Here is a 25,561-nt window from a genome sequence, read left to right as displayed (position 1 = left end):
AAACAGAATGTATCAAGTTAGTAAAATGGACCAAATTATGATTTGGATTTTGAAATTCTACTTTTCCAACTTACATTCCAAAAATTAGCTTACTATTCTGACCTTCGTAATGTTGCTGTCATTAAATTTTTGTAATTCTGGATGAGTTTTAAATGTAATTGATACCATTGAAGCTGTATGTTTCCAGAGGGCTAGACTAATTTCTGCGGACTGAAAAGTGTATAAGCGTTTAGTATTGCCCTCATCTTACTTCTCAAAAATGACTGATGAAAAGTTGAAAGTAGAATAACATTGAAAGCTTTGAGGGACTGAATGGCCCACTGGTCTTTTTCATGTCAAAACTGTATTATATAAAGTCTGAAAGAGGCGAGAGGGAAAATAATGGGTCCAGAGGTCATTCAAAGCATGCTATCCAGTCCAATTGTGGAGTATCATGAGCTAAAGACATACCCAACTATTTTTCCTGGTTTTCCATCCTTTTCTGAAAATGGTGATTTACCAAGCGTGCAGATTCGCAAGTATCCATCGTTCTCCAGTATCTCATCCCAAATGCCAGCTTATTTTATTCTCACATATATGATAGATATATTGGCTATGTGGGGAAATTATAGAGGGAAATCCTTGATCAGTATGTACTGTTTTTGACTTGCCCAACAAAGATTGTTAGCCATAAATAATAATTTTGAAGGAATGGGGTTTTCTTGTCCCTATCCCATTCCTCCCCTTCCCCAGTCATCAGCAAAGTAATGGAAGGTGGTGTCAACTGTTTTCCCTCTTGAGTTTATGTTGTCCAAGCATGTAATGAGGTCAGGGGCTGAGTGGACCTGGTGAATCCCAAAATCCTTGTCAGTGAACAGTCTTTGGTAGCCACTGCTGATGACTCCTTCCATTAGTCTTTTGATGATTTGAAATTAGATGGATGGGGCAGTAACAAGGACTAGTTGGTTTGATTTTTTCCTTTTTACCTTTGGCAATTTTTAACATTGAGTAGATATCCATGTAACCATGTAGTAGCTATATTGAAACAACTTTGCTGTCAGCACACCATGCCTTTGACTTTGCAGTACCCAGTGCCTTCAGCAGATTTTTGATATCACATGATGTGAGTTTAATTGGCTGAAGATTGGCATCTGTGATGCTAGAATCTCCCAGTGGAGACTGAGATGGATCATTAATTCAGCAGTTCTTCTGGTTGAAGTTGCTTACAGAGCTTCAACCTTTTCTTTTTGCACTTATATATACTCCCATCATTCAGGGTGTGGAGCCTTATCCTCCAATGGATTTAATTTTCCACAACCATTCATGAATGGATGTGGCAGGGCTGCAGAGTTTTGATCTGTTCTGTTAATTGTGGGATTCTGTGGTTGTCGTTCACTGCATCAAAATTAGTGCTATAATAGATTGTCACCATATTTTTACCCATGCATGGTGCTTTTCCTGATGTGCTATCCTGCATTCTTTGTTTGAACCAGGCCCCGCTTTTCTTTGTAAGTATCTGTCTCTAAAAATCTCCTGTTCAAATAGAAAGAGGGAAAGCTGCCTTCAGAGGATCTGAAAGGGTAAAATCTTATTTGGTGAAAAACTGAAAATAGCTGTATCCACTACATCGTTATTAGAAAGAATCAGAAGGAGTTGAAAGAAAAGAACTCATCGACTGCTTCTGATTTTTTTTTTTCCTCTCCTTCCCTCATCTGCAATATTTATATCACTTCTTTTCATGGAAACGTGGGAATTAGGAGCGGAAGCAGGCAATTCAGCTCTTGGAGCCCGCTCTGCCATTTTACACGATCATGACATATCTTGTCCTGGCCTCAACCGCACTCTCCTGCCTGTTCCCCATCGCCCTCCACCCCACTTTTCATCAGAAACATCTATTTCTTTCTTGAATCTGTTGATTGATTCTGCTTCGACTGTCCTATGGTGTAGTGAACTCCACAGTTTCACAACCCTCCTGAGAGCAGTAGTTTCTCCTCATCTCAATTTTGAACCTAACTCTTCTCACTTTATGGCTTCTTGTTCAGGACTGTCCCACAAGGGAAAACATTTGTTCAGCATCCACCTTATCAATTCCCTTTAGCACTTTACATACAGTGCCTCAATCAGATCCTCCCCCCCACCCCCTTCATTCTTCTGATCTCCAGCAAGTACAAGCCCAAGCTATTCAACCTCTCTTCATACAAGAGCTCTTTCATCCCTCGAATCAATCTGGGTGAACTGCTTCTGAACTGCTTGTTGTGCCACCACATCCTTCGTCAAGTAACGAGACCAAGACTGGACCCAATACTGCAAGTGTGGTATTGCCAATGCCTTGTATAATTGTAACCACACTTACTTTTTATAATTTAGTCCTTTTGCAATAAATGCCTTGATTCCGTTTGCCTCTTACTATATGCTGCATCCGCATATGCACTTTCTGTGATTCATGCACAAAGACACACAGATGTATCTGCACTGATGCAATTTGAATTTGTTTCCTGTTTAAATAATAATTTGTCCTTTTATTTTGCTCCCCAAAGCGGACAACCTCTCACTTATCCGCATTAAACTCCATCTGCCAGACTCTGGTCCATTCTCCTAGCCTGTCAATATCCATCTGTAAACTCTGTATCCTCATCACAGTCTACTTTCTCACCTATTTTAGGATCATCCACAAACTTTGCTATGTTACACGCTGTCTGTGCTTTCTTGTCTTTTAGTGTGTTTATCTGTTTGTGTCTGGCAGTTCTGAGAGAGAAATAGAATTTAAGTTAAGAGTTATTGATTAGCAGTTCAACTTGCCTCTTTTATTGCTAATGGTTTTAAAACACAGATTATAATAAATTTTCTTGTTAATGGAGAATACTTGGTGTGCACGTTTCTTCTAACTTGAATTACATAGATAAGGAAAATTGGGTAATTCAACAGTTTAATCAATTTTTCAGATTTGTGACAACTCTGGCGCTTGATTTTCAGTGCATTACCCCAGTGTGTCATGACATTATTCAGATTTTACCCTTTGCCATGATAGCATTCAAATTTATTAGCCTGGATCTCTGGCTTACTAGTCCAGTAACAATACTGCAAGGCCACAACTTGCCATGATGATAATGTTTGTTATGATCTTGGAACATGATACATCAAGGGATCAGTAATTCTCTCCCCAGTTTAAAGTTAATGAAGAATGGGAATCTCCCATCCTTACTCAGAGAATAAAGCTACATGATTCCATGGGTTTGAACTACCAAATGTAAGCTTTATTACACCAAACCAAAAAATTAAAATAGCTTCCAATATCTATCTTAAGCTGATTTCAAATGTTAGCGTATGAGGAAAACAAATTATTTGGCAAACTGTGGTCATGCATTATACCCTAAATGTTAAATGGCAGATATGATTTGTATTCAAACCACTCAGATGTGAGTAGTTACGTTGAGACACTTGGATCTTTTTCCAGAGTGTTTTCACTGTTCATTTTCTTAAACTCCACTGTTTACTCCTTGCAATGTCACTCTGACTTGGAGTGCCTAAAGATGTGCTTACTTGCTGATGGTTCAGCCTCATCTTCTGGGCAGCACCCTGACACCAGTTCCCTGGCAAACATCCAGATCCTGTTTCAGTTGGTGCAGAGCCCCTCTTGGCCCTGTTTACATAGCGCCAAAATGCAGCACCAGTGCCTGAAGCCTCCTCTTCAGTTTCTCAGCTGGTGGTCACCTCTTGGTGTATTAGTCTAATACACCAGTTCTGCCTCAGTTCTGAGGAAGGGTCACCTGATCTGAAATGTTAACTCTGATTTTTTTTTTTTCTTCACAGATGCTGCCAGACCTGCTGAGCTTTCCCAATAACTTCTGTTTTTCTCCATTCTTCCTGGCTCCCGTGACCATTGGCCTTTCACTTTCTTCTGGACTCTAGGTTGCTTTTCTCTGAACTCCTGGCTTCCTCTTCAGCTACCTCTGACCGCTTTTGATACTGGCTTTTATTATGCTAGGATACTCCTCTAAGTTCTGTTGGTTCTTCTTTTATACGGACTATACTGGGTGCCATGACTCCTAGACTTTGTCCCTGATTGGCGCAACCCTGTTGACCTATGTAACTGAGCGTTTAAATGTTTAAAAGAGACCCAGCACACAGTGCACAATGTTTCTGACCACACTTATACAATTCGTGCACCAAGACATGCAGGTTACCAGGAGCTGCCATTCTTGGCTTTCATCCCATGTAAACATTTCCAGACGCCTAGTCAGTGAATTTCAGAGCACATTTGAGTTTCTTTAAGTGCGTCCTATCGTATGTTCAAAAGTGACAAAAACAGTGATAAAACGTTTTGTAAGTTTGTGATGGATTGAGGTTCTGCTTTTCTTAAAAACAAAAGTGGATTAAATCCCACAAAACATATTTCTTTACCTTTTTGCCATATTTCATGAAGGAATTAAAGAACCTGATGAATTCGTGTTTCATTTTCCTTTAGCTATGATTTTTGTCTACTAATTCCATAATTAGAGCAAACTGCAACTGAATTTTCCAGAATAAAACTTTGGTGGAATGCCATAAACGTCTTTAAAAGAAAACTTGACATTTTACCATAAGTAATTGGGGAAATGTGTTGATCTGTACTTTAGCTATAGAAAGTAATGCTTTATTTTTTATTTCTTTACCATTAGAACAACCTAGATCAGCTGCTAGTCTGCGCTTTGTGCTTGAATGGACATGGAAAAAAATCACACAAACCAAAGAGGAACTTGACAACATCTGTAAGTCTGAAACTTGTGAATGTCTTTTATTTTCAGTAATTCTCTTGGCTTTTGCAATACTTAGTTTAAGGTTATATTTTCTTCACATTATCTGTGATTGAAGAGGGCCTGAGGTGGAAGAAAATATTATACCCATCTTCCTTTGGCTTTTTCCTTTCTGAAAAGTGATGACTCATCTCAGTCGCAGTTTCATGCAGGACAGCTTTGTTTCCCATAACAAGGTGTACAGCCGGATGAAGAGGAGCAGGAAAACTGACGTTTCAGGTCTGGACCCTTCTTCAGAAAGGTCCAAACCAGAAACATTTCTGAAGAAGGATCCAGACCTGAAACGTCAGCTTTCCTGCTCCTCTGATGCTGCCTGGCCTGCTGTGTTCATCCAGCTCTACACCTTGTTATCTCAGACTTCAGCATCGGCAGTTCCTACTATCTCTCAGCTTTGTTTCTCAGCTGCACTGAATATTTTTTGAATGTGCTGTCTGTTAGTACCCCTAAAATTAACATTGTCTCCTTACACTTGTCTGTCTTAATGCTTGTGGTACTTGGATTATTTTTAATCACTTGTCTCTGTGGATAGTGGATTATTTCTAAAACTATAAGATGAGAATGTTTCTGCATGCATATGCGTGAACAGATAATCATTTCAATCAATTGATTTTTGTCGTCTACTACTACTTAGTCACTTTCTTTGTTTCATGCTTTTGTGGGATAAGGAAATGGTCTTGCAACTCGCTGAGATAAGTACATGTATCCCAAAATGTGGAAACAAAAGGACCAAGGCAATCGTTATGTAGCTTGTGTCGCTAAATTATTAGTTATTCTTTGTTGCCAGATTTAATTGCCAGAGCAGTAAACCTGTTAATTTGTATGAATCTGAAATATTTTTGGGAAAGAAAATATAAAAAGGCCATATCAACCATTTTAACATGAACTCCACGAGTGGCTTAATTTGAAAAACGGTTGTGTGGCAATGACAAAGCAGAAGGCATTCTTGATATCTAGTGTGCTAGTACGGAAGGAATTGCATTTGTCATTTATATCTGACCATGAAGTGCCTGAGTGTTGACAGTAGATGAGAAATTGGACTAAATATTTACCAGCATTGGTGTGTTGCACTTCATTGAGCGCACTTTTTTTTTAATTTCCTCTTCTCTCCTGAACAACTGCACACCTTACAAGAATCAACGTAAACTTCTTGAATTAGGGGAATTATAAATATTCTCACTTCCTGGTTCACTGTCAAATTAGCATCTCCTAATTCATTGCTTATTTCTTATTTGTAGGTCCAGAGTAGTTATTGTTCTTACGATAAAGATACCTGATTCCCAGCACCACTGAAATGTACGTCTATTCTTTTGGCTTCATTGGGACAATTATTTTCCATCTTCCTTGCCAGCCTTGAATTTTACAATCATCATAAGCTCCTCCTGTCTACAGTCTTTCTTGTTCACCTATCAGCCTTCTATTTGCTCTTCATTGGCTTCCTCTTTCCACTGAAGTGAAGATTTTTATTCTTCGCCATCAAAGCCTTATTCAACTTTTATTTACAGCTTTTTCTAGCCTAGCATTCTCAATATTTGATACCTTTGATTCTGGCCTTGTTTGCATCCCCACTCCATTCATTGGTGGTAGTTTTCAGCTTTTCTGTTCCTTGTGTGGAATTCCCTTACAAAATCCCATCTTTCAAGCCATCCTTCTTGGTCACCTCTCAAAGCTGCCTCCGACCATGCTTTTTTGTGCTTCTAGATAACCCTTCATTTTTTATGTTTTCTACATTTGAAGCATTGAATAGGTAAATGCAAGTTTTTTTTTCTTCAAATTGTTTTCATTATTTTTTGTGTGTATATATAGTGCAGGCTTTGTAGAAAGCTGTACTGACCACACAATAAATAGATTTTATTCCCCACCCTGGGCCAAGTGTTAGACTGCTTTCATGGTAGTTTCCAGTGCCTGATTTAGCCACTTTGGAAAATATTAAATAATATGTTTAGTTGGTTTTGAAATGTAAATAGTTTTGCCATCCTTTTTAATTAATGTTGCTTTTTGGGTTGGCTCATCATTGGAGCCAGTGGAATTATTTTTATTTGTTGTGACAAGGGCATTGCTGATAAGGCCAGTATCTATGCTATCCTGAATTGCATTTGAAGATGCCTTTGTGTCATTCCCCTGAACCATTGAGGCCATTGTGGTTTAGGTAGACCCACAGTGCTGTTGAGGAGAGATTTCCAATGATGGTGAAGTGACGCTATAGTTCCAAGTATGAATGGTGTATAATCGGCCATAAATTTGTGGAGTTGTAGGTATGGGAAGTGCCATTGAAAGAACTTTAAGTTGCTGCAATGCCTCTTGTACATGGCACACACTGCTGTCATTATGTGCCATTGGTGGAAGAGGTTCCAATCAAGTTACTTTGTCTTGATGGTGTCAATTCACTTAAGTGTTGTTGGAGCTGGATTCCTAGATATCTAGAGAATCTTGCAGCATATTCCTGACTTCCACTTTGTAGGTAGCAGACAGGCCTTGGGAATGAACGTTCCCAACTTTTGTGACATATTCGTGATTGGCCTAGTTAAGATTCTGGTGACGGTAACACCAAGGGTGTTGATGGTAGAGGAATGAAATGATTGTAATACTGTTGAATGTCAAGGGAGGATGATTAGTTTTTCATGTTGGAAACCTACAGTGGAGGAGTTAGTTAAATTGCTGGAAAGAGGTGGTGTATGCTTTCAGTGAGATGTATGCTGTTATTTATAATTAAGCACTGATCCTATTATAGTGTGCTGCTGCAGATGGGTGAAATTATGTATTTTGAAATGACGTTTGGCCTGTTTAGTTATGTGTTAGAGTGAAGCAAAGATAAATTAATGCTTTACTTGAACCAAACCACTTTTATTAAAACAATATCTTAAACATTAACAATTAATTATATTTTTTTAAAGGATTTATTTTTTTCCCTAGTTCAGTTACATTTTTGAATCCAAAAGTAACATCCCAAAAGAAATCTTTTGTTTTTCTTTGTGTGGTCCTGCTAAACTGCTATTTCCCGGCAGAAACGGTTTGCTAGCAATTTGCTCCCTTAATCCCTACAGACTCTTAATCAATCTGTATCTGGGAGATCTGCAAATCAGCCAAGAATTAATCCGTGTCTTATAGGGATGGTGGGCTGGCAGGATTGGGTACTCCTCATCTGCCTGTCCAGAAGAGCTTGTATTTGCTCAGTAGCTTCCTCTGATTTAATGGAGCTGACGTTATGAACTCGCATGCGTATTATTATAGGCATGAGCCAAATGGGTCACCGTAAATAGATTATGTGCTCTGTTGTAAAGAAATTTGTTTCAGGCGCATTTCTTCTTTCAAAAGCAGATGCTTGTGGAAATGTACATGTATGAGAGTTAACCACTGTGAAAAAGTGTTCTGAAAAGGTTGACACCTGCTTAACTCGAGTGTGTTTCACTTTGTCCTTTAACCACTAGGTGTTCCACTTTTTGATGGATCATGTCACTTCATTGACCCACACACACTCCAGTCTCTGCAGCACTGCCAGATGTTACTTAGCAACCTCACCACCATTGTTAGCTGTTTCCTTACTGAGGCCCAGGAGCTGACTGAGCGAGGTGTGTGTATATGTTTCAGTTGCACCTTTTTTATGTACATGGTTACTAATATACCATTTTATTTTGTATGTACAACATTTTTAAATGTTGCTAGTTGTGTTTCTTTAATCATATTAACAAATAACCACCAAATAAGTAGTATATAGTTTATATGACAGTTACCTACAAATAAACATTTTGAGGCAGCCTTTACAGAAAAATCTCCTGCTAAATATTGTCTGAACATAAAACAATCCTGGAAATCCTTCTTGTTAGCATACTAATAACACTTTCTTTCAACAGGATTGGTTGACTTAATGAACAAACGCATTGTCGGTACACTCCTTTCTCAATACGCTCAGGTTGTGTTGTGGTTCTGTCGTGCTGGCCTACTCCCAGAGGGTTCAGGTAATGGCAACATATTTTAAAAATGCTTATCTGCTAAGCAGGGATAACCTTTTCATGGTGCACTTCTGTCAGTTTCTACATTTATTTTTTTTTACTTTTTTCTTTTAGATGATATTGATGTATTACAGTTATCCAGGCCCATCTACAACTATCCCATTATACAAAATTATTACACTAACAGACGACACAAGTTGGAGCGTCTATCAAAGTATGTTTCCAATGAATTATGTTTTGGAAATTAATACATAATAATGTGATCATCAAACCTGCTAACTTACTGTACAGCACAATTCTATTTATAACCTCCATAATTTCTGGTTTTTAAATCAATATCTTGAATCTGTGTTTGTCCTAGAAAATTGTTTTTAGAGGAAGAATTGATTAATTCTAAACAAATGTCAGTAATCACAAGATGACTTGTCTTATTTCATGTTACCCTTCTTAAATTTTTGCTTTACCCAGAGGCAAATGGTGTTCAGACTGCCTATTGATTGATGGAATGGTATCTGAAACTGGGGACCACATAGAACAGCTGTGGAAAAGGGATGAAGGAGGAACAGGAAAATATCCACCCTCAACTCTTCATGTAAGACATGATGCATGAATGGCAAAATTAGTGAAATGAAAATTTTGCAGCTGTTGAACTAATCATTTTTATTTTTCATAACAGGCTCTTCTCGATGTATATTTGTTGGAGAGTGTGGATGAAACAACAAAGCATGCCATTGTATCCTTCAGTTGTGTAGAAAGGTTTTTGTTGGTGTACGCAGCCATTCTGGCATTGATGAAGTTAGTGTTTGCAAATATCTGATCTAATGTTGAGATTTTAATTATACAGATAATTTACATATAATTTGGGTTGCTGCATTTGTGTTTTGGAGCCTTAACCTCTGATATACAGGCTATTTATCTACTGCTGGATGTTCTTTCTTCTGTTCCTAATAAGAATGAGTCCTCAATTGAATCTTTTCCACCTGCTTTTGCTGTACCCGTGGGTCTGGTGAACCTTATCCAGGGATTTTGGCTTTTGGATCACAGTGACCATGAGGTAAGTGCACACGTTAGAAATAAACTCCGCTTTACTCATTGTTGAAGCAAGTTGTTGTCATGTCTATTGAAATGTCAAGTTATTTGATTAACTCGATAGAAATTCTTATTAGCTCAGTTAATTCTGTGATAACTCAAACTTGAGATGTCCATGCTAACCGTGGTAGTGTGTCTAAAAATGTGTCTCATGGCTGAGAATTCTGAACTGTATGGAACTTTTTACTTCAGTTTTCATTGAGACTCCAAAAGTGCAGGAATTAAATGATTTGGATACACTTTTTCCATTGGCTGTGACAAGTGAAGATGATTGTGGTGAAATTGAAGGCTTTTGTTTTAGGTCCAGAAATCTGCTCCACAATGAGATACAAGTAAAATGTGTTGTGAAGATCCAAATACTTGTATGTAATCCAGACTAGATGCCTAGTATCTTAGAATTCACAATGAAATCAAAAAGGTCATTCCTCAATCAAATATTTTTGCAGCATAATTGATCAGTTGTCATCTTTATATTTGAAGAGGCACAAATTATAATCAGGTGCCAAAATACCAAATATCTATAACTGAGAAAACAAAACTTAGCCATAAGGAATAATCAGCGTAGATTTGGGAGCTTTAAATCCTGCCTCACCTGGAATTCTCTGAAGAAGTAATTAAAATAGTTGTTTATGACCATCACATGCTACCACATATTTTTTTTTAAGTTTGGGCAATTAAACTGAAATGAGGTTCAGACATTGCAATTTAGCTCAAATACTCAAGAGTTTTGCAACTTAAAAAACAAGTGGTACCATTGTATCGTACAGGTAAAAAATGTTGCTTTTGGAGCAGTGATATTGTTATGTTGAGTCAGAAAGGCACTAGGAATTTAAGTCACTGTGTAGCTGCCCAATGACAGCCCTTGGATTGGTCAAACAAATTTGCTATAAGCTGTGGAAGGCTTGCAGCCAGAACTATCCAGCGCCAGAAAGCAGAAAACCACCACCTCCCTTCTATCAGTGTGAGTAGAAAGACAGAAAAACTTTTTTTTTTTTTTTAAAAAAAAAAAAAAAAAAAAAAAAAAAATTCTTTACCAGCAAAGACTGTATCCAACTGATTGAAGAAGAACCATCACACAAGACAACAGCAGCTAATCCACACTAAAATCACAAAAGATTTTAGTGTTAACTTGATCCATTCTTGTGATCTGAACTTTTGACCTTCAGGAATTTTGTTTCCCCCCCTCCTCCCCTTATATATTTTCATGCCTAATGCTTTTGTTAAAACACTACTTTCATGAATGTGGTGTGTGTTTGGTGTTTTAAAGGAGCTAGTTTAAATCACATTGTAGTAGATTAGTAGTCCTTTCTTTTCTCTGCTATTTCTTTAAAAAGTAAGTCAGTTTACAAAAAAGTGTTATTTTCGAGTCAATGACAAAATTTAGCATGAATTACTTTTTTCCCCTGAATAGCAGTCAGTAAGCAAATTGATCATCCTGGTGGTCTGAATTGGGTATTTACGTATTTGTGTCAATGTGTGGAATAGTCGGGTTCAAGTATTGATGCACTCTTCCCAGTTAAGTCGTAATACAGATGCACGTGAAGGAGGTGCTTTTGCCAATCCAGTAAGAACCTGCAATCTACCATCATGCTTTTATTCTGATTTTTAAGTCACTTTTGCAAAGGTAAAGAAGGGAAAATATTATAGTGTGCTACATATTTTGTGCAGTGAATTATCAACCACATTGTATACCACTTTATATAAAGATCACAATTACAACCATCATTTGTAAAGTAATGGAAGTGAATCCGTAAGAAGCAAAGTAATGGATCAACAACAGCAAAGGTGATTACTTTGACATAAGTGGTGGCCTTGCAATGGTACTATCTTTTCCTGAAGCCAAGAGCCAGGATTTGAACTAAGGTGGACTTTGTCTCAATTCAGTTCAATTTTTTTTCTTATCTATGCCTTCTGCTATTAATGTAGTTGCCATGGTACAGCAATTTAAACACTTTTCACTGTATTTGCACGGTGGCTCAGTGGTTAGTATTGCTGCCTAGCAGTGCCAGGCACCTGGGTTCAATTCCACCCTTGGTCGACTGTTTGGAGTTTGCACATTTTCCCTGTGTCTGCGTGGGTTTCCTCCGGGTGTTCCGGTTTCCCCCCATAGTCCAAAGATGTGAAGGTTTGGTGGATTGGCCATGCTAAATTGCCCCATAGTGTGCAAGCTATGTGGATTAGCAATGGGAAATGCAGAGTTACTTTGGGGTTGGTTCGGGTGGGATGCTCTTCAGATGGTCGGTGTGGACCCGATGGGCTGAATGGCCTACTTCCACACAGTAGGCATTCTATGATTCTAAGTGACAATAAATGACCATTCTATTTTACTTCACATCTCGACTAGATTTAAAGTAGTACAACCGAAACACTGCGTCATCTGGAAAGTGTGTGTGGGGCCTTGAACAGTAAGAAGGGAGGAGGTGAATGGGCAAGTAATATACCTTCTATGATTGCATGATAAGGTATTACAGCGGAGTGAGGAAGTATTAGGAGTAACGAAGGAGTGGACCAGGGTTTCATGGAAAGAATTGTCCTTGCAGAATGCTGATTGTGGAGGACGGGGAAGATGTGTTGATATTGTACTGGACATGACAGAAATGGTTAGGAATGATTATTTGAATGTGTAGACTAGTGGGTGAAAAGTGAGGACAAAGGGAAGCTGATCACTCTCTCTCCTGAGAAGAGGTGAGAGCAGAAGTGTGAGAAATGGTTCAGTCAGGGCTTAGGACCCTGTCAACCGCAATGCAAGCAACGCCTCGGATGTGGAAAAAGAAGTTATATCAGGGCATCCTGGTGGAGGGTGGCATCGTTGGAACAGATGCAGTGGAGAAACCGAGAGACGGTAAAAATCATTGGAACATTGCAGAAGACCCAGGGCAGAAATGTTAGCATGGGAGCAAGATGGTTTATTGAAATGGCAAGCAATTGGAAGATCTGAAGAAAAGTCATTTTGCACTCTGTTTGTTTCTTTCTCCGCAGATGCTACTGCATCTGAGTTTTTCCACCAATTTTGTCTTTATTTCAGATTTCCAGCATCTGCACCATTTTGCTTTTGTAGCTATGAAGGTGGACTCCTACAATTATTTTTAATTGGAAAAAGTGAGGATGGCTATCACATTCCTGGATCTGTTCATGCCAGACTTGGGCAAGACTTAGGAGGAAAATGAAAAGTTTCTAGAATGTTGGTGTACGCAAGATAAGGATAGAGGCAAGATGTTTGACCAAGGCCGCAAAGAAATCTTGAAGACATAACTTTTTAAAAGAATCAGTAGCATATAAACTAGAGGGAATGATCGTCTGAAACAGGATTGGCTGGTATAGAACCAGAAATATACTGAATTGATCAAGAATGACATGGTATGATTCTTGGTTTGGCACCAGGGGATGTCTAAAAGGCAGAACCCTTTGCATATTCCACACCAGTTGTCCATTGAGTGAGATTCAGTGATGCCTGTCCTCAGCTGATCACCAATCCTGGAACTGGATCCTGAGCTTTTATGGAATACTATAGGGTGGTGGTAATTCTTTGTGCAGTTAACGAACCAATAGCATTGTCCAGGTCTCAAGCAGTTCCCTCAACTTTATTGATGTAATTAGAGTCATACAACACAGAAACAGATACTTTGGTCCAATATGACTCTGACCTTGAGTCTGTAATTAGAATTTGCACAAATTTGATACCAGGTTCACCTGTCGTGTTGTCTGGTGTACAAAAGCAACAGGATAACAGAGAATTTCTTTCTTAATAGCCTTTCTATAAATATTTTTCTGACAATAATTCACTCAATTTCTGTTTTAAGATGTGTGAACAATTTGGATATTGGATACTTTCGCTGAAGAAGGGAAGAAGGGTAGAAGGAGGCTAATGTGGAGTATAGCACTGAAAATGGACTGAATGACCTGTTGCTATACTGTGAATGCAAAGATTGGCCAAGAGACATGTTAATGATCAAAGTATCCACAGGGAATTAAAATAATTCAATGTATCGTGCACTGGTAACAGCCATGCAAACCAGTGGAGGAAGGTCTGGTAAATCTGAATAAGTATTATGTGGCAGTGAGCTTCAGTTGAAAAATCTTGCATTTGATCTGTTTCTTCTTTCCTTGTTCCAAAGAATGCCTTGGATCGTATTTTGCATCCAGCAACTAGCAGGTCACTGTCCTCGTGGCAGCATGTCCGAATCATACAAGCCTTGATGTGCCAAGGAGAACATAGAAAAGCCCTTCGATACATGCAGACAATGAAACCTTCAATGGCTAGTAGCAGTGAAGTTAAACTTCACCTTACTGTACTACTCTTTAACAGGTAACTGATTTCTTCTTCTTGTTATTTCAGTTCATTTTGTTGATAGTGTGGTATTCCTTTTGTGCATTCAGTTATATATGCAGTTGCCATACGATAGTAGTTCTGCCACCATTTTCTAAGCATGAACAGCTTTTTTAATTGGGCTTTTTTTTTTGCCTTTTTGGGAAGAAGAAAGAAAATCTCAGGATTGCTAAGCAAAATGATTTATACTATGCCTCTTAATGTAAATTGAGTTTGAATCATGTCAAAGCAGACATGATTTTTTAATGCATTTCAAATAGCAAAGCAACATCACTGAGAGCGGGAAGGTGCTGTTGTAGTGGTGATGTGCTAACGTTCTAGGGACATGGGTTGAAACCCACCATGGCAGATGGTAAAATTTGATTTCAATTAAATCTGGAATTTAAAAAAGAAGCTGTCATAATGGTGACCATGTAACCATTGTCAGTTCTAAAAATCCATCTGGTTCATTAAAGTCCTTTTTTAGGGAAGAAAATCTGCCATCCTTACCTGGCGTACTTGTGATTCTGGAGTCACAGCAATGTGGTTGACTCTGAAGTAGGGATGTGCAATAAATGTTGGCCAGTAACATCCATATCTCATAAAGCAATATTTTAAAAACGTCCAGAACAAGGAGATACAACATTTGCTAAGCCATTCAAGTGTAATATCACAAAGAATTCCTTTACTGAAAAGGTATGGAAATTTGTGGAACTCGCCACTGTGAAACTGTTCAACATAGGGCAGTTGAAAATTTCAGAGTTAAAATTGCTAGGTTTTTAACTGGGGAACAGTATGAAGGTTATGGAACCATGGAATTAAGATGCAGATCATCCATGATCTAATTGAATAACAGACTGGGTCGAATATCGCACTTCTTTTGTTGAGGAATGTTGGCCGTGTAGGTTAGCCCTTTTATCAGTTCTTTATCCTCTATTTTGATGACTAGTCTTTCAAAGATTTCCATGTGCTGTTGTGTTTTATGGTATTGCTTCTCAACAGGTAGATTGTGCAAGTTAAATGTTAAGTGATTGTGTAAAATTAATGTTAAAACCAAAGCTCAAAATGCTTGTTTTAAAATGTCAAGGTGCATGGTGGAGGCTTGGCATCTTCTTCGACTAAATGCAAACAGAATAAACGTAGAAGATTTGCTGAGGCACATGTATGAGCTATGCCAAGAGAATGGACTAATGGAAGATTTACTTAAACTCCCTTTCACTGCTACTGAACAGGTCAAGTATCCATAAATCACATTTTTAAAGCCACCTGTAGTTGGGAGGGAAGGTTAATTTTTAGCTGTGATTTGAAGAAGACGTATTTTCATTGAACTGTCAATTTAGTAGACATTTATTCACTGATACAGCAAGTTTAGCATAAAAGCATTATGATCGCTGTATTCTGCAATATTTTATATAGTTTGTTACATCATCTATTTGCAGGAGTGTTTGGAGAAGTTTCTGAAGAAGAGTGGCAATCTTCAAAACCAAGAATTTCTTTTAGTTCATCATCTTCAAAGAGCCAACTATGTACCAGCCTTGCAGCTTAATCAGTCACTGAAAATGAATTTGGTAGGTTGAAAACTGTTTTATTAGTTGAAAATTGTTCTAATCGTTGGAAACAGAATTTATTAATTATGTCTCTAAATCTGCCGAAATGATTGCTCAGGATTGAGGAGAAAGAAATCTGTCTGGTATTGATTCTCTGAAATGTCCGAAATGTATGAAATGTCCGCTTTGAACCCCATTTTTGAATAGCTGAGTGTAAATAGCAATTTGCTTTCTAAGGGAGCTCTGGTAAACCACATTTTAATGTTAAAATATGAAACATGATTACAAATTTTACTATTTCCTTTCAAAGATTATTTTGTTCATTTAAACCAATCTGAAATGTTTCAGGCCTTTCCGTAACTAGCAAGGAATGTTAATTACTCTCAAATTTAGAATGCCATCTAGACACGGTTTTCTGTGAAGGCACCCTGCCCAGTTCACAAGCTGCCATTAAAAGTAAACCAGTCTGATCACTGGAGTAGCAGCTGCCACTGAAATTGAGAAAGTACCAGAAGTAAACCGAATTTGTAACATTTGTAAGCAATATAAACCCCTAAATTAAGTGTTTTTTTTTAAACCTTACTGCTGAGTTACTCTCCATTAGGCCAAGCCTGCAGTTGATATAGCCAATATGTCTACAACATCTGCTATTTTCAAGCTTGCCTAACGTGTGCTTACCTTTGCTTTCTTCCTGAGTCAGATATGGGAAGATATGTATTTGTAAAATCATGCTTGTTGGAATTTGGCAATGGCTAGGAAGGAAATTTTGTTTTTAATTTATGGGATAAGGGCATTGTCATCCCAGCGGGTGTTTAAGAGTTAACCATATTGCTGTGGGTCTGTCACCTATAGTTTAGATAAGGATGGAAATTTCCTTCCCCAAAGGATAATAGTGAACCAGGTGGGTTTTTCTAACAATTGGCAATAGATTCATGGTCATCGTTAGACTCTTATTTCCAGATTTTTATTGAATTCGAATTCCACCATCTGTGAGGCACATTCAAACCCAGCTCTCTGGATTAACTGTCCAGCAATAATACCACTAGGCCATTGCCTCGCTAGTCAATATGTGTTGCACAATGAATCACCCTTGTGTATAATGCAACATTATGTATCCTTTGACACACAAAATAATAGATTCTGGAGTTAACTCTTGTGACATGGAAAGGGGCTAGCTCAGGAAAAAGATACGGTAAAGCAGGGAAAGTAAGGGAAATAAAATATTTCTTTAACATTTTTTTGGCAGAATGATCGTGATCCCCAAATTCGAGAAAGAACAGCTGCGAGGAATTCCATCCTGGAGCAGTATGGCAAAGTTCTTCCAAGGGTTCAGAGAAGGCTGGCAAATGAACGTGCAAAACCTTACCATAATATAGCAATTTTACGTGAAGGTGAGATCATGCTTTTGCAATTGTTTGACATTTTGAACCCCACAGTCTGAAAATTTTGTTTTCACTAGATAGGTACCACCAAAGAAATGAATCTTTATTCATGCATCCAGAAAGACCTTGGAGTCAGGACGTTTTGGAATTATTATTCAGGCATTGTTAACAGAGCACACCCCTCAGTGTGAAAATGTTACCCCTCAAATCGCTTTTAAATCTTACCCCTCTGACCTTAAACCTATGTCCTCTAGTTTTGGACACCTCCATCCTAGGAACAAACACCTTGACTACTCCCCCTATCCATGCAGCTCATGACTTTTTTTAAACCTCTATAAAGTTGCCACTCAGCCTCCAACACTCTGGAGGGAAAAATCTCCAGCCTATTCATGAACAAAAACAAAGTTGCTGGAAAAGCTCAGCAGGTCTGGCAGCATCTGTGAAGGAAAAAAAAAGTTAACGTTTCAGGTCCGGTGACCCTTCCTCAACCTTCGAGTCACTGGACCCAAAAGCAGCTTTGTTTTTGTTTGTGATTTACAGTTCTTTCAGTTTTTATTTACTCAGCCTATTCAGCCTCTCCCGAAAACTGAAACCCTCTAATCTCAGCAACATTCTTGTGAATCTTTTCCGAACCCTTTCAAGTTTAAAATATTTTTCCTATGGCAGGGAGATCAGAATTGAATGCAGTAATATTAAAGTGGTCTCACCAATGTCCTGTACACCCGCGACATCAAAACCCCACTCCTGTACTCCATGTTGTGACCAGTGAAGGCAAATGTACCAAATGCTGCCTTCACATGTCTACCTGTGACCTCACTTTCAAGGAACTATGCACCTGCATCCCTAGGCCTCTTTGTTCAGCAACACTCCTACCTGGGCCCTACCATTTACTATATAAGTCGTGCCCTCATTTACCTTACAAAAACATAATACCTCATATTTATCTAAATTAAATTCCATCTGCCACTTCTTGTACCATTGGCCCCTCTGATCAGGGAGACTCAGTCTGTCCATCACCATCACAGCTTCTTTACTATAGTCTGCAAGTGTGGCTGCCTTGCACCTTCTACCTAGTAAAGCAATCTGGGCCATCCTGTAGTCGTCTTAGCAATCACTCGACAAAGGCTTGCTGTTAGATATCAAACAGGCTGTGACCTCTTTCATTTTACTGTAATTCAAATCAAAATCTAACAATCTTAGAAACTTCATAACTGACACGGTTGCATCTCCATTGCCTGACTCATTCCATTGACACCTATGGATGCAGGTATTTTCTTGTTCTTTCATGGGATGTGAGCATGACCGACAATGCCAGCATTTGTTACTCATCCCTAATTGCTGTTCAATTCAGTGGCTTGATATGCCATTTCAGAGAGCACCTCAGAGTCAACCACAGATTTCTTTCCCAAAAGAGCATTGGAGAACTACATACTTTCTCATGACAATCTGATCTTTTTATCGATTTTGACACTATTACTCATGCTAGCTTTTGCTTCCAGAGTTTTAAAAATTCATTAATTGAAATTGTGGATTAATTGAATTCCAATTCCATCAGTTATTCAAATCCATGTCATCTTATGCCACTGTCTCCCCAGGTGTGTGAGAGATCTAACCAAAGCATTATTTTAAGATGGCTTATTTCAAATTCTGCTATTTGGTCTACCTTTCCATTTGTTTTGTTAACGGCTGCTACACATTGGCTTTAAATGTCAAGTGATGACTCTGCTAAGTCTTTTGTGGATCTTCTGCAAACAGTGACACGGCCCAAACCATTATCCACTGTGGCAAGGCGAACAACTGCAGGAAGTGTGATTACTCGTGCAACGTTCATCAATACAGTGCTTTCAAAGGTTAATGAAGTTTGGCTAAAAAGTGAACAAGAAACCGGTCCAAAACCTTACAACAGGTAAAGAATTCTAATGTCAGTCCTGTCTGTGTACACAGGGTTCCGCTATAATGCATGCTCTGGCAACATGAATTGGCTACAACACAATTGATGAATAGGGGAATGCGCTTTCTAAAATGCGAACTTGTGTTGGCTATAATCTGATTCCATCAAGTAGGCATCTTGCTGACAGGAGCCCTTTGCTTATGATACCTATAGTGTACTTGAACAATGTTGTGATTCCGAGAGACCCAGAGATTCTCGCTGTTTGCTTTCATTAAAATTGTAAAGTAAGAAGCCAGCAGTTGTATTAGCAGGAAAAGTAGAGTGTAGGGGAGAATGAAAATCAGTATATGTAAGCTTACATTGAAAGGAAACACTGAGCCACAGGACCTGCGTGCAACAGGAGACTCCAGCAGCCTATTTAAGTAATTAGTCAGATCACGGTTGACTTGCATTTCAACTTGGTTTTCCCACCTTTGCTCCATATTGCTTGATACCCTTGTGGTGTGGTGATAAGATAGCTGAAGGAGCCTGAGTTGCTATGGCAATATACACATGTATATGCCTCAGTCTGGAGCAATGGATAGTGGTGGTTGAGTCTCCAAAGTTCTCTTAGTCACGCGGCTGACCAGGAAAATCTCCCAGTCTTACAGTTTGCTACCAGCAGTGTTGGAAGAATTTACCAATTTGATACTCGTTCTTTTTAGTCACATTGTGAACACACCTTCCCTGGCCATTGAGTTCTGAGACAGGACTTGAACCTAGATCTTCTTGCTTACAAAGGCTTATACCTTTCACAACCTCAAGATGTTACAAAGAGCTTGACAGCCATTGAAGTATTGTTCAAGCGCAGTCATTGTAGAAAATACAGCAGCTAATTTTCACAGAACACTCTCCCATAAGCAGCAATGTGATAATGACCAGATAATCTGCCATTGTGTTGCTGACTAAGGGATAAGTATTGATCAGGACACCTGGGTAACTGTCCTGTACTTTTTGGAAATAGTGAGGACAGTTGTGTCAATCCAAGGAGGGGCTGCAAAGCCACTTTCACAGTCGGACCAACCTGTCAGAACGGCTGCTGACAGTAGTGCTACCCTTTGTGTTACGCTTTTTTGGTGGTCTGCCCCAAACCCGCTTTTCCCATAGGTCCAGTTATTTATACAGCGCAATTTTCTATAACCCAAAGTTGCACTGGAATGTAACTTCTGCATTACAGCAGAATCCCCGTATAGAAAATGGCTGAGGATGGTTCTCTTCTGTACAGTTGAGTAGGAAATATAAAACCTGTAATGGCAAATATGATGACAAATTTGATTGCTCTAGGTGGGGCTGGGTATGTTAAGATGTCTATGGTTTTGGGCTGGTAAAAGATTTAACTCACAGCAAGTGGTGCAGCAATAGGGAGTACTTGTGGAATTCTTAAGTATTTTATCTGGAATGCAGTGAATAACTAGAGTAATATTGATAAGTGGGAGAATTTCTGACATAGGATAGGGGTGAAAAATGTTTCTAAGTTTTAAGGTAAGATACTGATTGCCCCCCAGCCTTTGAGTAATGAGAGATCTTTGTTTGCTGAAACGTTGTAATGTATTGAAGTTTTAACCTGATTTGGTGTTTAAAAGACAATTAAAAGTAATTTATGTGAAAACTAGCTTTGGTGGAAAAGGGGGCACTCAAGCTTTTTAGCTTCAGCGGAAGAGGATGAGATTTGCAATTAAGATTCGCTGAACTAACCCTATCAACTGATAAAGAGCCAAAAATAGACTAATTAAAGACAGCAAAAGGGAAGATAGCAGAGATAGTGTTTGTAAGTAAGTGACGAATTGTCTTCAAAGAATTGGCAAAGTTCAGATATTCATTGCCACAGGGAAGGATATGAATCATAGTAGTACACAGAAAGTGAGTCACTCTTAAAAATTGATCTGAATTTCTTTTGTAATTTGCAAGTTACCTTTAACAAGTGGGTAAGGGTAAACTATATTGTGCTAGTTAATGTATTTAAATACAATATTTGTTTTCTGAAAGTCTACTTCGCTCTTCTCGGCCAATGTCGGCCTGCAAGTGAGTGAGCAAATGGGCTCAAATTTCACCTCTTAAGCAGTTGGTGGAGATCTTGTAAGCTTAACAAGCAAAATTTGAAGTTGTTCATTTTGTAAATTGATAAAAATGTACATTGTAAATGTTATATGCTTTTTGTTTGTTTTCTGTTTTGAAGTTATGCTGTCTAATTTCAGCCTGCCTGCTTGGTAACTTTTCCTGCAGTATATTCTCTGTTTTAACCTGTGCACATGAATAAAGATGAAAATAATTTTATAAATTAAAGGGTAAAACATGCGCATTATGATCATTGTACTAAGACATTATTCTTAAAACCTTCAGCCCTAGGAATAATGAACCAACTTCAGTTAGTCCAGCCCTCAAATCTGCTGATGTGTCTAATGCATTTGTTGGCACACCAATAAACAGGCAATCTAGAAGACTTTCCAGGTAAACATTGCTTAATTTAATAAATCTGTTAGTACTTTGTTTCACACGTACTCTTTCATTATTCTTGTGCATTCTTTCTCATATTTGAAGTTCCTTAGGAGGATTCGTATTAAAAATGAGTTTTGAGCAAAGTGCAGACATCTGTAATTATTGACCTAGATGTTGTGGACTGTGCAAAGTGACCATGTAAGTCACTGACTTTGAGCACAGCTCAATACCCATGATGTATGTACATGCTGTGTGGTGCAGATTTCCCTAATCTTAGCATTAATTTCATTTTGGCACAAATGGTAGGGGAGCGATGTTACCAAGCAGGCTAAGTATCCAATCCCAGTTAACCACAAAGTAATGAGCACAATTTATCACTCACTTATGTAACAGAAAGTGAAACAAAGATTGGGATATAGGTGTGGAATTGAATTATTAGTCAAAGCATCATCGAAGCATTCATAAAATGATTGTCATGGAATGGAGAAATTTGACTTCCCACAAATTAGAGTGCCAGTTCTCATTGGAATAAGAAAATTAAAGGAGGAGATCTTGAGAGTTGTGTGGAGAGGAGAGGTTCTCTTTCACGGGACACTGGTGCCAGTATTGGAACAGAAAAAAAATCGAGTTAGTATGGGACATGAAGTAGGCAGTGACTACAGCTGTAGTAGAGAGGATAAGTGGTGTAATCAAAAGGATTTAAAACTAGGGATGGTTGTAGAGCTTGGGTGAAAAGGTTAATCTAGATAATTGTCAACAGGTGCAAAGTAGAGTAACAGTCAGATTGTGCTGTAGACATCAAAATAAAGAACTAAAAAATATAAAAAAATTACTCCAAAAATGATATATTTTGTCCAAAAATTGTAAGATTGGGATGTGATTTGTGCTTTATACAAATTTACCAAATATAAGAAACAAATGGAATGAACTGAAGATTTAAATGTAGCTTGAAGGGCAGGACAAGGTAGTCATGGCTGTTAGATATTCAGGACTGAAAATTAACTTTATCAAATTATAAAATAAGGAAAATGGCAGAAGGGGTGGGTTAGCCTTGGTGATTAAAGATGAAATCACTTAAATGGTGCAAGAAGCAAACAGGCAGTAGAGATTTTATGGATAGAATTAAGAAATAGAAAAGGGCTTAAGGCCATAGTGGGAGACGCGGAAAAGATGGTGTAAGTGCAGAAATTAGTAGACAAACATAAAGCAAAGATGGAGTGGTTTTAATGCATTATTTTAAGCTTTTTTTATGTAGATTAAAACAAGCAGACCAACGTGTAAGAATGGGAGTGAACTTTTTGTGTCCCCAGAAAAGCTTTCTGCAGCATTTTAGTCCACAAACCAGTGAGTGTCTCACATTGTATGTAGAAGCCAGTGGTGAACCAGATATGGTTAAAGTTCAAATGTGATTAGACAATAGGCTTTTATGCAATGATGGAAAGGGAAAAGTGAAAAACAGCTTAATTTTAGTTAAGACTGACTGCTGTGGTATGGGACAGAATTGTCCATAATAACTGGGCAAACCTGTAAATGGGTGGAAAGATGGAAGGCTAGTGTTCAGTGTTCAAATTAGAATTTAATGTGATGTAGGACTAGACTAAGGAACAAGAGTTCTGCTTACCAAAAAAGGCAACAAAGAACGACTGGAGAAGTAAGATGAAGTAAACCAATAAAAAAGCAAATAGAACATAGAACATTACAGCGCAGTACAGGCCCTTCGGCCCTCGATGTTGCACCGACCTGTGAAACCAATCTGAAGCCCATCTAACCTAAACTATTCCATTATCATCCGTATGTTTATCCAATGACCATTTAAATGCCCTTAAAGTGGGCGAGTCTACTATTTTTGCAGGCAGGGCATTCCACGCCCTTCCTACACATGGAAACACATGCACTTGCAATTGGAAAAGGGAATATAGAAAGAAACTTGCAAGGAATGTTGAAATCAATACAAAACATCTTTACAATTAAGAAAAAGAGTAGTCATAGAATGTGGGGGATCTTGAACATTGATAATGGTGCTATTGACAGTGAAACTGGGAAAACGCAGACGTGCTAAATAATTTCAGAATAAATAGGCGAGCAAGAGTTCACTATGCTGGAAACTGCAAGAAACCTAATCTTGAAACAGAGGCAGGAACTATTGAAATGTATGTAAATAAAAATAACAGTACTGAAAAGAATGATGGTACTAAAGCATGACAAACCCCCAGGACCAGATAGATTTCTTCCCAGGTTTTTAAAGAGATTAAGTGACAAATTGCAAAAACCCTAAATATAATCTTTCCAAGTTTTCTTTAACTCTGAAACTTTTTATTTTGGAAAACTGTACTTATCTCTGTTTATTTAAGGACACTAAAGAAAAAAAATGGGAATTATAAAGTCAACTGTTGGCAGGAAATTTTAACCTTCGATTGATGAATATTTGTTATCTAAAGCTATTGAGATGTGTGGCAAAGTCTGTAAGGCCTCTGATCAGCCATGGCCTTGTTTAATAGCAAATAGGCTCAAGCAGCAAAATGACCTTCTGCTATGTTCTTTCAAATATAAAGTCTGTTTCTCAGGAACAGAGATTATTCACCAGTAACATGGTGTGGTATTATCTTAAAAATCTAACTATACCTCATTTAACAAGTAGCTCTTTCTGGGGTTTTCAAACTGAAAATAGTCTAAAATGTGGGAATTCACATCAGTTTTGTGATTTGGAATTGATTTCTTCCCTGTGGAGGTGCAGGGAATCATTAATAACATTTTCAGGAGGATTTCTGTTTTTGGTGATGCCAGTGTGGGTGCCAGAAGTTGCTGTGAGCTTCTCGGAATAGTGATGGTGATGCTAACAGTTTCACCATAATTTAGGAGAGGCAATGGCGGAGTAGTATTATCGCTGGACTGTTAATCCAGAGAACCAGGAAACGTTCTAGGGACCTTGGTTCGAATCCTGCCTCGGCAGAAGGGGGAATTCGATTTCCAATAAAAATCTGGAATTGAGTCTAATGATGACCACAAATCCACAGTTGATTGTTGGAAAAACTCATCTGGTTCATTAATGCCCATTAGTGAAGAACCCAATCATCTTTACCTGGTTTATGTGTGAACTCCAGACCCACAGCAATATGCTTGACTGCCCTCTAGCCAATAAATGCTGGCCTAGCCAGCGATGTCTTCATCCTGTGAATGAATTTAAAATAAATTAGCATGATCATAAAGCTACTGAATTATTGTACAAACTGTACAAATGGCTCACTAATATATTTTCTAGGAAAGGAAACCTGGTAATCTTACCTGGTCTAACCTATAATCTGACTGTCTTACTTGCCTTCTGAAATGGCCCAGCAAGCATCAAACTGCTCCAAAGAAATAAAATCAAAATAAAACCGGAGAGAGCTCTGGTTTGACCTAGGCATCAGATTGCACTAGCACAATGGCATACTTAGCCTAGCCCCCCAGGCAAAGTCTTTCATCACTATCATCTATGGATTTGAGCCAAAGTTTGAAGTGCTGTTCAACAGACACGTCATGATTTTTTTGTACTGATAGTTGTGGGTTGTGGGCTTTCCTGAAAAGGCAATCTTTGTTACCTTTGTCTAGTTGCCTGTGAGAGCAGCTAAGAGGCAACCACATGTAGATCAAGCCAGGGAAGGATGATAGATTTCCTTTCCTAAAGCGTGTTTAATGAATCAAATGGCTTTTTAATTAACCACAATCGATGATTGATTGTTTCATGGTCAGTATTACTAAGACTTGCTTTCAAAGCCATATTTTAAAACTTAATTAAATTTAATTAATTGAATTTAAATTTTACCAGATGCCATGGTGGATTTTGAACCAGTGTCTCCGGAACGTTAGTCTGATCCTCTAGTTTATTAGCTCAGCAATATTACCATTTGTTGTTGTTTCCTCCCCGCCAAAAAAAAAAAGCTCTTGGACTCCTCTATTACCATGCGTGCCCCATTTATAGGGCAGACCCATAAGTATTCAGTATGGAGACAGTGTTCCTAGGTGTTCTCAAAATTAAGCCCAGTGTTAATGAAATCTCACCACGTGAGGTAAAATACTGGTGGGTGAGGAAATCGGCTGATAACCACCTACCCCACTTTTTTTTTTTTTTTCTTTGGTGAAACAATACTGCTTCATGCCAAAGATAATTTGGAC

The 25,561-nt window shown here is 38.3% G+C and overlaps 1 protein-coding gene across 1 annotated transcript in view; it reads left to right on the top strand.

Moving 5' to 3' along the window:
• ahctf1 (AT hook containing transcription factor 1) overlaps positions 1-25,561 on the top strand; it is an 81,450-nt gene that overhangs the window by 31,392 nt on the left and 24,497 nt on the right. The window contains exons 14-26 of the mRNA XM_048600780.1: positions 4,638-4,727; positions 8,198-8,338; positions 8,621-8,725; positions 8,834-8,933; positions 9,188-9,311; positions 9,396-9,452; positions 9,627-9,773; positions 13,924-14,114; positions 15,202-15,346; positions 15,554-15,682; positions 16,908-17,052; positions 18,799-18,949; positions 21,314-21,421. Of these exons, the coding sequence (XP_048456737.1) occupies positions 4,638-4,727; positions 8,198-8,338; positions 8,621-8,725; positions 8,834-8,933; positions 9,188-9,311; positions 9,396-9,452; positions 9,627-9,773; positions 13,924-14,114; positions 15,202-15,346; positions 15,554-15,682; positions 16,908-17,052; positions 18,799-18,949; positions 21,314-21,421 (1,633 nt within the window). The remainder of the gene's footprint in view (positions 1-4,637; positions 4,728-8,197; positions 8,339-8,620; positions 8,726-8,833; positions 8,934-9,187; positions 9,312-9,395; positions 9,453-9,626; positions 9,774-13,923; positions 14,115-15,201; positions 15,347-15,553; positions 15,683-16,907; positions 17,053-18,798; positions 18,950-21,313; positions 21,422-25,561) is intronic.

The sequence above is a fragment of the Rhincodon typus genome, chromosome 9 (genome assembly GCF_021869965.1).
Source record: "Rhincodon typus isolate 14 chromosome 9, sRhiTyp1.1, whole genome shotgun sequence".
Classification (NCBI taxonomy): domain Eukaryota; kingdom Metazoa; phylum Chordata; class Chondrichthyes; order Orectolobiformes; family Rhincodontidae; genus Rhincodon; species Rhincodon typus.
The sequence above is the reverse complement of the archived record's forward strand: the minus strand, read 5'-3'. Positions and strand labels throughout refer to the sequence as shown.